Here is a 12,694-nt window from a genome sequence, read left to right as displayed (position 1 = left end):
CACAAATGACACATTAACGGAGCACTTGTTTGATTCCCAAAGACCACAGCCAATCAGATTTTTAGGTGCCACTTTTGGTCTATCGTAGCCATTCTTCATACTATACATTATTTTCAAAACCCTCTTCTTGCCGTTGTCCCCTTTTAAAAATCTTTCTAATTGTGTGGCTTGTCCCATGTGTTTTGCATAATTTATTTGTAACTTTAGCTTTATCCCTCAAGTATCAGTGTCACCCTCAAACCACAGTAAACCCCACAAAAGCATGAACGCACAGAATCAGGTTACCCTCATAGCTTTGAAAGGGTCAAGAGTCAGGTTCAGCCTAGGGACAGGAGCAACAAGTCAGAGTAAACTGCATGTTAGTGGCCTACATTATGAACTTAATCATACTTTTTTAAAAAAGATACTTTACTTATACTTATACTTATACTTATACTTATACTTTACTTTAAGAACTCTTTAAATACCTCTAACATCAAAATTAATTAATCAATAACTCTAATGATTCCACTTCCAATGATTTTCCTCACATAAATACTGGGAAGAAAGTTTTTTTCATTAAAAAAAAACAAAAAACATTTATAATACATATAATAGCTTGCAGTTATGCTCTCTATAGGATACTGTGCATGTTTAAAGCAAATTAATCTGGGCCCCACATGTGCTACCAGAAATATACTTAATTGACCCTTTATAGCCAGCATTGTGGGTGCATCATGCCTGTTCATTCATTTCTTTCAGATCTTACTGAAGGCATCTTTATAGGCCAAGTTAAGGAGCACATGTTTAAATTGAAGACCAGCCACATTTCAGAGAGACCTAAAAATAAATTTGTTACATTAGGGAGAGCCAAACCACTCTCTCACGAACCACTGACATTGCAGCACACAGCTGATAAGCAGTCAGGCATCCCAAGTTGACATAGTACTGTAAGAGTAAATAGCATTTTGTCATTTAGGCATATTCTTTCTTTCTTTTTTGTTGTTGTTGTGAAACTGTGAAGAGTAAGTGCTTCATATTGACAAAAACTATAGGAGGTCATATGACAGTCCCACCTAGAGTAAACCGGCTTGGATCACGGTCAGTGGTCTTAACCTGTTGGTCACTTTGGCCCAAAGCCATTCTCGTTACACATTACTTACATTCCTGTGAGGGTAGCTTTAAGATAATATACAACAAACCTCTAAAGTCGTAGGTCCATGTGTAAAACATTGCCTATCTTGAAAATAGCATATATTATATACATTTAAAAAGGCATTATGGAAATATGCCTGGGTTACACTTTTAAGCACTTTAAACAAACAGCTCACGATTCATTATGACTGATGTTACAGAGCATGAGGCACTTTCCAAAACATCTAAACACTTAGCTCAAAGCTATGATTTTAGGGCTGAGCTATGAAAGGTATTCAGCCATTAAATATCCCATCTAGAATAGAGAGAATGTTGTCATAGTAATAGTAAACATGGAGAAAGGATAGGGTAAACTCTAAAAAGCTAACTTAGGGGTCAAATGTTCCATATTCATAAAGAAACAAAAAGGTAGACACTGATTCTTCCCCCTTTGGGCCCCTATGACCTCACTCAGTAAAGATGCAGTAATACAGAGAAGGTGACAGCGATATAGAGGAGTGAGAGGAGGGGCCGAAACAAAACATATGAGTGTGTAAAAAGTAATGCATGGCCAGGTGTGTGTTTGAAAGTGGGGTGGGGGCTGCTCACGAAACCAGTTTAGTCTAATTTAGAAAGACATGTCCGATGGGGTTGACTTATGTTAATGATGTAAACCAAAAGAAAGATGGTGTCAGACATGTGAGAAACCCATTATTGTACATACTGCAAACTCTGAAAATGTTTTGCCTTTTTTGTGGTCATTTTGTGTAGTTACATAACAATTATTATTATTATGCATGATTTTCAGCTTCCAATTTATAGGTGCTACTTTGAGTACCTTTAACCATTCAAAATTGTTAAATGCTATGGCAAAACTATGCACATTTTTCATTGCTCACTGTATAATTAGCTCTCTTCTATGATGAAGAATGTAAATGACTTGATGAATTTCTTGACTTTTTACAAATATGTCAGCAAATCCTAACTTTTGAGTTTAGTAATTTGCTCATTTGAAAATTTGAATATCTGAAGATTAGACGGCTCAGTTCTGCTTTTAAAGAAAATTAGAATCAGGAAATGACTGTAATGAAGCAGTCTTTTGGGGTACGACTTGCACATGATGAATGTCCACACCAAATGCCATAGGAAAATGTAACTGATCCCCAAAGTGTAAAAATCTGTTAAGGTATCTCCCTGCAGGCCATTGTCAGAACATATGGTAAACAGACTATATTTTTAGATTAAACAAGTTTATTGTTGCGTGTGTATGTGTCCCTTGAACCCTTTGTTCCCCCTCCAGAGTCAGTAGTTCATCTTGACAGACAAAACACTTGAAGATCTTGTGATCAAAGAAGAAGGCAAAGTCCACACACTTCATTCTAGTGTATCACATAATCAAGAGAGGCAGAGGCTTGCATGTGAATGTGAGGCCCGGACCACAGCTGGGCCAAAGCAACTACTATGTAATGAAGTGTGACTGACAGAGACTGAGCACCATTGTGAAGTTAAATTCACAGTTGAGTAATATATGGTGATAACAAGATAGGGAAATACAATATTATGCTATTATGCTAATATCTATATGGATCAAAATGCAGTTTCTTTGTTTTTCATGTATCAGTATCCCAAATTTATGGAGCTGATATTCTTCTTTTCTTAGCTTCCACAGTCTTCGTGTCATTAGTTTGTTTGACCTTAACAAACCGTAACCTTGTAAATACATGAGTACTGACTTCTTTAAATGGGAATAGTTGTATGCCCCAAATAAATACATTTTGTGAGTGTTAATTTGTGAAGTCTACTTCAACTTTACTACAAGTGCGCTCATTGTAATAGATTTAAAAATATTGGTTACACACACAATATTTGGGCTGTGGCTTTACTGTAATCTGAAAGCAACTCATGATTCTAGTTTGGTCTACTTTACCCTAATACTTCATAAATCAAGGGGTTTAATTAACAATGTCTAATCATAACTTTTACTTTCAGATGTGTAACTTTGCAAATTATACCTACAAGTACTTTAAAAAACAACAAAAAAACACTGGATTTATAAAAAAATACTTCCAAGATACCCAAAGCTCTTAAAGTTCATATTCTATTAAGTAGTCAAACTATTATTAGACCAAAACACTCATTCATGCGTACACATTTGTAAGACTTACTGGCCCATAGGGATCACTTTACACTGCCAACTTAACCTCTTTGCTCAACCCCGTCTTTATAGAGTGCCTGAACTCTAACATAAATTTTGAGCGGCTTAAGTGAGTTGGAGTTTTATTAAAAAGCAACACATTCTGTCAATATGTGCAGTGCTGTATTTTGGTTCAACACAAGTTACAATTTGAGGTCTGTCGGCAGCTCATATTAGGTTTTCTATGGCCTGCCAAGACACTTCTGTGAAACATTATGAATAGTGTAGATTGTACAGTGAGCTCATATCCAGGGCAGCCCCTATCTGAAGCTGATGGGGTGGGATAACGACAGGATCCAAGATAAGTGCAACACAAATAACCTACACAGCCTATTTCCATGATAAGCATCCGTGTTTTGATTTGAACCTGCCCATATCTACACACAGAAACGACTCCAGCTATAAAACATCCTTTTTACCTAAGATTAACATCCTACACACAAATGTATTACACAGAATGTTTTTTATAAAATGTGGGACAGGAGTAGGGATGTGTGGTCTTGATGCTGATAACCATGAATAATAATAAAATGTATTCTGCCTTTTCTTCTTACAATTATCATAACATACATTTGATATGGTGAAAGATAGGGGTGTAAACAGTCATTGGTAGGCACAAATATACAAGCATACATTGTGAATAAGCCAACCCTGTTCACTCTGGTCTAGTTGGGACATGCCACAGACTACATTGGAGATGATGACAACACGTTGGTGGGTCTAAGCTGTTGGCTCATGTCCAGTATATAAGGCACATACACACACATGACTGATGCGGGAGGAGCTTTTGTCTTTGGTCTGACCAGTTAATCCCAGACAATCCACAAAGATTACACTGTAACTCACTGCTGCAGCTCATCCGGCTCTGGGTTTGACTGTAACAATAAATATAGTACAAGCCACAACATGAAGAGATGTAATTATTTGCACTTATTTAGGCTTTACGATTAGGATTAGGAGTGAGTCTGTTTTGTAAATCAGTAAATAAATTGTATTCTTTATTGTTTTTGTAGAACAGGTATCTGACTTGTACTGTATCTTGCATTACCTCTGCTATTACCTCTGCTGTGTATTGTTGCATGTTTAAAAGAAGGTGAATGTTCAAAATTTAAGTGAATTTCTATTTGTTCTTTAAAATCTACAATGAGATCTACAATCGCTATGATATACACTTATTAACACTGTGAACTTGCTCTACCCCAGCTCATATCAGTGGGTTTTAGCCTCCTTCTTGTAGGCTATAGTAAAATGAGTAGACAATGCAGCTGGATTAAGAGGCACATAAGGTTTAGGATATGGGGGTAGTGGTGTGTTCACAAAAATATATTCCTTGAATATTTCAATAGTTTAAAATGTATATCTAGAAGATTTTTGTATGAAAGACAAGGATGAACCTTGTGGGCTGTGGTTTGTAGGTATGACATAACATTAAACAGTTCCAATGCAAATAATTTAGTAGCAGGTGTTGGCTGTTGTTTTTATGCTGAATCTCACTTTGACTAATCTTTCTGCCAAAGATATTTCCTGCTGAGAAAAGTTAATACTAAGTAGACCTTGTATTTCAACTGAAAGTTAAACACCCAGATTAGAAAATCTTGTTGAGATTTATCCAGAAGCCTGGATTAAGGTGTAAAATTAGGAAAACTTTCTGCAAAAAGCAAATAGACATAGACACTTTAAAAACAATAAATTACTTTTTAAATAGACACTTTATATAGTCAACAAAGTGAGAGGAATACCCTTTACTCTGGGAAAGAGGAGGCTAATTGTAACATGCAACTGTATACAACCACGTAAAGCCCTTTATGGTGGGTTTCTCGTGTTTGTATTTGTGGGAAAAAGTGCACCTCTGCGGTCCCCGCCCCATCAGTAACTGGGCCAGTGTCTTTTATTGAGTAACGTAAAACCTGGAGGGAAAATGCATTAACATTCTTCTAACTTTTAAAATGTAATATCTTGAGCTTTTAATGTCAGTCCCTTGCCAATGTCAACTTGCTATTCTAGCCAGTTGGGTTTTATAAAGTCTGATAATATATTATATGGCAATACAAATGCACTGTTTGATCAATAAAATTGTAAATGCATGAGAATGAGTCAAAAGTTATTTAATATTAAACTAAATATGACTTCACTACAATGCATTATTTAAAAAATTTCAAAAAAGTAATAGCTGGGATAAACTAAGCTAGCTCTCGTCCATTTAGTTTCAAGAACTGTCTGTCAATGACTTACAGAGATGAGGCACTTACTGCGGCCCTCACTTCCTGTTCACTGGGAAAGACAAACACAGGTTTTAGCACAAAGCACAGGGAGGGAAAATCAACATGGTCTGGATTGAGAAGAATGTTCATGAGTTTTCTTTGGCTTTTTAATTACCTTATTAACACAAGGGGTCATACAGGGTTTCATTTATCAGTACTTGTGTCAGTGCTGTCAACATGAACAAAACTATAACTGCTGTGATAGCAGGGAGGAAACAACACAAAAGATACAGGTTTGCATTTTGTAACATGCTCACATAGGGATACAGGGAGAAAGAAAATAATGGTCATTTGAACTAGTTCTACTGTACATGCTTCTTCATGAGATGTGGACTGTTTACGATATAGGGAATATATGGATATGATAATAAGACTAAATTTGAAACTATAATCTAAAAATAGCACTTAACGGATACTTTTACAAGCTCTCAACATTATACCAAGAACATTTTCCAACACTGTGCTCCTATTTTTAGCAACAGAGTATCCACGATATAGCAAATTAACAATAAGGATCTGTACATTGCAGTATTAATGACACTGTCTGAAAATGACACTGAAAATGTTATAGGGATAGGCTATATCAATCTTAGTTGTTAAGGGGATGCTGATGTCTCTTAGGCCAAGAATGTAAAGACTAAGTATATTTCAGAGACAGATCCCTGAGCTGTCTGTCTCCCTGTCTGCCTGTCCCCTCTCATTTCAACAGCAGGGTAACTGAACCTGATGCCCTGGCTGTGTGCCTGTGGTCCTAGATGCTGCAGTGTCACAGGTGTGTGTAAATCACATGGTGTTGACAGCCCTATGCACATTACTCACTTTTACCCACAGTCACACCACATTGCTGAGAGACGGTTAGCATCAATCTAACAGTATGTACATACAGTAATATAATAAAGATAAGCAGTACTGATAATTGAAAGTAACTACATTAGTAAGTAACATTTAAGGTTTAAACACAATATTGGTAATTCAGTCTAGAAAATTATCATTGTTTTTATGAAGTCCAATGCAGTACGGTCCTCAAATTGTTTCACACAAGCAACAAAAAAGAGAATTTCCATTTTACTATTATTCAGCATGATGATGTTTTAATAAGACAATTTCATTCCAATTGTCTAAACAACGACACAACATTCTAATTTCCTATAGATTTTATTTTTCTGTACTTTCGTGCTCTGCAGATGACTATCAGCAAAGCATGTTGTATCAGTCTATAAATTATATTCCATATTCTCATAATGGATATTCAGCAAATCCCCAAAAAAGTCAGCACTACTCTGCACAGCCTAAAATGTGCTGAACAAATCCTGTACATGTTAAACAGGGAAACCACAGCGCTGAGTGGAAAGAGGTTTAATTCAGCAGTCCATAAAATATTACAACCAATACCACAAAATCTTTAACCAAACTGAGAGTTCAGACTGTGTGTTTCAGTGCATTCAAAAGCAGGTGTCTTAATGCATATTTAAAATGCATATGCACTAACAATAGTAGAATATACTAATTTTAAAGACCTAGTAACATGGTGATCATACATATGTATCTGTACGTGATCATACACACAACCACTTTGACTTCAAGATCACATACAAGGCAAACAGCAATGGAGCTATAGGATATTAAACCACGTTTCACACATTTACCAAGTTACTTTTCAATATATTGGTCACATTTCAAAGAGTCAGAAATTATGCATAATAGGAAACTCCCTCCATTGGAATCTCTTCAAGCGAGAGATAATCAGCATAAATATGTGACTTTACTGCCCCCTATTGGTCAAATAAGAGAATGAATCGTTTTTCTCCCTTTCTCATCACTAGAGTACAGAGTATTACAATACTTATGGATATTTTATAGATGGCCTTTAGTTGACGAGATAAATATGATACGTTATACTGTGTATATGTATTTATGTTTTCTTGCTGTACTCACATGCAGTGGTGTGTTGTTGTTGTTGACGTGGTCCGGGCTGAAAGCCACAGGGTTACAGTCCAAAGACACTTGATCTCGACAAGTGGTGTGACAGGCATATTTACAACCTGCAGAGAAAAACCATGGGACATGATCATTACAAAGAGCAGGACACATGGACTGGTTGTGGTGGTTGTAACGTATATGCAAATAAACACTTGATATCATGATCTCACAATCTCATGTACTACATGGTATAAAAGTACAATGGAAAGGAAAAATAGCCAAATACAATAATTCTGTCAAATTACTTAAATCAATATTGTCTTTTCAGTGTTAGATGCTGCAAAATATAAAATCAACATGATCAGAAATAATGAGAGTAACCTTTTGATTGGTAACAATCTAAAACTTATTTAAATTATATAAATAGTTTGACAAACTATATATTGAGAAAATGTATTTGCTAGAAAATGTCAAGATGGTCATTTTTTTCACATGTTAGATTTTTTTTTTTCATAATTTCTGTAAAGTAACTACAACCATGAAAAGCACATTGGACAATTTTCAGAGGCATTTTCTTTTTCTGCATTTATATGATCACAAACCTATAAAATAAATAATAAACAATAGTAAAAATTAATAAAATAGAACGACTCAAAACTACTTAGTAGAGTACAGACTCTGTGCTCTTACCTGCTGGCCTCCCTCTCATCACCTGCTGCTCGAGTTTGTCTGACAGTTTGCACATAGCGACACCCATCTATACTACCCAGCTCTGCCTCACTGGTCCATTGTTATTGTTTTGGCCTTGTTTCTTTGACTTGTTATTCTCATTGGATGCTAATTTACTTAGTGCCCAAGCTCCCTGTCTGCTTGTATCGCTTACGCTTGTGTTATTGTGCTGAGTGTTAGTGATTTGACAGTCAAATGGAGGCCATCGAGGTGGTCATACATTAGATGGTTGGTGGACAGTGCACAGTGGAGGGAGATTGCTGACTCAGTGTCTCTCTCTCTCTCTCTCTCTCTCTCTCTCTCTCTCTTTCTCTCTCTCTCTCTTTCTCTTTCTCTCCCTCTCTCTAACTCTAATGTGTGTTACTCTCATCCTGTAATTTGTAGGGATTTCATTGTGTATTTAACTCTGGTCATCTGTCTGCTCTGGCAGCCACAAAAAAAATCCTGCATTATAAAAACAGAGCAAAAATAACAAATAGATCTTCCTGTGTCCCTGTAATAGACCTATTAAACACCATAAGCCTAATGTTTTAAATTGTAGAATCACTTTTCAGCAAACACTGATACATATTTCTACATATTAAATATAGACAAAATGTGCCATTCAGCATTCAGCTTTGCCATTTACTGTAATTAAATGTACGTCACCAGTCAGTACTGAGTACACTGGGTCCATCTTAGTTTTTCAGGATGGAATAGCCTCTTGTCATGTAAAAGGTATTGGGTTTTTTTTTTTTTTTTGGAAGGTAGCTTTCAAACAGTTGTGTGCCATACTATGGAAGATTACAGCCAATGGAACAATTCCATAAAGACAAGCACCCAAACCCTTTCAGTGCAATAAAAACAACTCAAACACTCAAAACTCCTCTGTTCAGATACAGAAAGGTCACAGGTCATAGACAAGAACCTTCTTATGTTAGTCTGGAGTATTTTGTCTCAACTGTTGTAAACTTTTAGCACCCAACATCTAATCAAATGAGCTCAGTGCTCAGACAGACAATGAGGCTGCAGCTCCTTTAGCGTTCACCTGCTAAAACACACCCCCTTTGGTCTGAGCCCTGAACAGCTGAAGTGTCCCACTCAGCGCTACAAATGTCCAAAATGCAGGCTGTTCTCTTCAGTTTTCATGTTTTGTTCTCAGAGGACAAAGGTAAACAAAGCATTGTTATGACGGTGTGATTGTCCACAAACAATAAAGTGCAACTGTGGATGTTCAAAAAACTTAGAGTTCAATAACTACACCACCATATGTGGAATGTTTACATGTCTATCTTACTTTTATTCCTATCAGTTAATCTGCATCCAAATTATTTCCATTCAATTTTGCATATTTGGAATATATTTTCTCAACAGTGTCTATCAAGTAAAAGGGTTTGTACATATGCAGGAACTATGAACTCATTATACAACATCTAAAAGCTGTTTAAACCACATTTCAGAAAGTGTATTTGAGATATACAGGGTTTATATAGATAGTGTCATCTTTGTCACTCACCAGAATTCCTCCACAGCAGATTGAGCTGCATTCTCCTGGAGGTGCGCATCAGTTTTGGAAATCGATAGAAAAAGCCAGACATCCTTCTCAAAGTTCGTCCAAAACCTTTTGTAAAGCCCATTATTCTGACACTCTCTTGACATTAATCACCTCCTGTGCCAATATTTAAACCTATACCCAAAAACCACTTAGTATAAGTCCGATATTCACACAATAGTCTTCTTGGTTGTACATGTCCATAATGTCCCCAGCTTCAGTCTAGAGAGTAGCTGCCCTTGTGAGCTTTGACCCTCATTGTGAGTGTGATGGGCAGTACAGGGTATTTTGTGTCTTTTGGTGACAAACTGTCAGAGCCTCTGAACAAACAGAGAGGGCAGCTGACACACTGCACTGGGCACAGGACTCACATAGAGACTGTCCTCTGTCAGCAGACATAAATCAGTCTCATTATCTAAGCCGTGATTTTAATCAAATAAGCAATTACGATTTGTAAGAAGTTGTGTGCAGTATATATTTATGTCTATGTCATTTAGTAGAAGTGATTTTTATAGCAGCATATCAATATTTATATCTATTTTTTAATCATTATTCTTGTAATGTCTTCAAATGTGTATTTTGCCATACACGATACAGCTGACAATACAGCTAGACTGACAAAAGCAAGACTCCAATCACCACCAATCACTCACACACCACATTCATGCAGGCAAAGTCTATACCTTGCCAAGCAACAACAGCATTTTATTATTACTTAAATAATTTGCAAAGAGACTCAAGTATGATATCAACTGAAAAAAATGTCCAGAAAACTAAATTTGAACTTGTGATTATTATGTAAGGTAGAGTTGGGGAGTTTAAGGTTTGTTGTCTTTCAATCAATTATTACTTTATTATTACTTGCAGCAACAGGAAGGCCTATGTGTCAGGATACACACCAACACAATACACTACATGCCAGTAACCGGACAACCCAGAGAGAGGTGCCCTGTCTCAGAAACCAAGTAATGAGTAAACTCTATGTTGTGCCTCGCTGCCCTTAAGTAACTGTTTGTGGTGTTTAATAATTGAACCAGGAGTAAAAACATGTCCCAAGGATAAAAGCAAAGTCACCTCTGAAAGTCTGTGAGTTTGTTCTGAGGAGTGGTCACTCCATGTTCACATCAATAGGAGCCAAGAGGCTTCCTGAGTAGCTATTAAACCACAGCAACTGGCTATTACATAAGAGGAATTAGGCCCAAGAGGACTGCAGTCATGTCTTGTAATTGGTGGTGTAAGAGTGAAATTTGCAGTTCTATTGTTGTGAAACCTATATGAAAAGGGTTTATAGGAGACTCATGTGCAATTCAATAAAATAATTTACAATCTTTGTTTAAATTTCATCGTGGTAGGTGTTAATTGCCCTGGAATAAACAAAAGATTAGTCTATAACATGGGTAGTTTTGCTTGAGAATAAACTGAACTGTCATCTAGGCTATAGTTAGTCATAAAACAGTTGGCTTTGTGTGTGACGTTACAGTATCTTTGTAGGTGGTTCAGTGTTAGATGCCAAACACCATGACGCCTACTTGCCTGGTCTGTGAATGCTCCTGTCATTGTTCATCTCTAAGGAGGAGTGATCAGGAGGAGGGCCATTGATACAATGCACTGGTTTCCTTGTCAACTCCTAAACACAGACCTGCTTGTCCACATACCAACAGCATGCCTTCTGCATTTCAGAGCCATGCCTTTTAAAATAATCACCTTTTTACCGTAGGCTACAGTAGGCTGGGGTTGTTCCACAGGACAGCAAGCTACTCATGCAAATGGTTTATCTGTCTGTATCAATTTCCTCATCACATGTGTGAGTCCTATTTGTAAGACAACTCTGACATGATGCCCATTCCAGTTGACAAAATTACCACCTTTAAACTTACTAGACTATATCATTGCAGAAGTGTAGTTAATGGCACCTGTATAAAATAGAACATAAAAAGAGAACTAGGCCTAATGTTATTCATTGTTCAGTACAGCCTACTCTAGTCACTTCTGCCTGAGACTAATGGGCCAATGGTTCACACTCACCTGCACAGGTAAGTCCTTGTTGGATGATGTACTGGCAGCAAACATCACACCAGGCGCCCCCGTCACTGGGCCCGAACACATGCCCCTCTCCGGACTCCTCTTTGACTCGGGGGTCTCTCTCCTCGGTGAAGATGGTCCTCACGTCCGGGGGTCTGAAGCCCTTTTTCCGGTTTCTCGGTGGTCCTCCCGCTGGACCTACATCGTGTCCGTCTGTGACTTCTCTCTGTGCCCCTGCCCTGTGTTTGTGCTCCGTTGGACTAAATAAAGTGTCTTGATCTGTCCTCTCTGACTGGCCCTTCTGATGCCACTCCAAGATGTCCAGACTTTTGGACTGAGGAGACAGATGTCTCCGTACAACCCTCGCGACGCCCGCTTTACCGTCCTTGGACACGCGCATTTTGGGATCCGGTGGAGGCCACGTTCCCTCTGGTGCCTCTTTGACAGTCGCGCGGCTGGTTATGTTTACCGCGTGCACACCTAACGGGGCGTCAACGGACAGCGAAGCACGGGGCACGCATTTCCGACCTTGGTGCACTACGTTAAACATTACGCAGGCTACTCTTCTACGTCAACTGTGAGTCAGTAAAGCTCTGAGCCTTGAAGACTTGACACTCCATTTGTTGTTGTAGTGAGCTGGAGTGAGTCTTCAGTGCCTGAAGAAGCCTGCAGAAAACGGGTTTGGTCTCATTTTATCACTTTATCACCTGCGCACAGTCCGACGTATACAGGAATGCGATATCTGATTTCACCAGTGGAGATGCACAAAAAGCACAAGATATTCTACAATGAAAAATGATGTTCATTAACTTTTAAGTGTCTCTTAGACTTTAGACACAGCAGATCACACATCATAATATATTATAACAACAAAGAGCAAAAATAGAAATGGTAATAATTTCAAGAAATCACAAAAAGCAAGTG

The 12,694-nt window shown here is 37.7% G+C and overlaps 1 protein-coding gene across 1 annotated transcript; it reads right to left on the bottom strand.

The window, feature by feature from the left end:
* Window positions 1-304: 304 nt before the first annotated feature.
* On the bottom strand, window positions 305-12,387 carry LOC129408999 (uncharacterized). Its single transcript, XM_055154095.1, has 3 exons — window positions 11,774-12,387; window positions 7,504-7,610; window positions 305-322 (listed from the first exon to the last, which is right to left on the bottom strand). The coding sequence occupies exons 1-3, from the start codon at window positions 12,318-12,320 to the stop codon at window positions 305-307; spliced, it is 672 nt and encodes a 223-aa protein (XP_055010070.1). The 5' UTR covers window positions 12,321-12,387.
* Window positions 12,388-12,694: the final 307 nt, after the last annotated feature.

Source organism: Boleophthalmus pectinirostris, unplaced genomic scaffold (assembly GCF_026225935.1).
Source record: "Boleophthalmus pectinirostris isolate CB_2022bp ecotype Guang Dong unplaced genomic scaffold, ASM2622593v1 HiC_scaffold_18, whole genome shotgun sequence".
Taxonomy (NCBI): Eukaryota; Metazoa; Chordata; class Actinopteri; order Gobiiformes; family Gobiidae; genus Boleophthalmus; species Boleophthalmus pectinirostris.
This window is presented reverse-complemented; position numbering and strand designations above follow the sequence as displayed.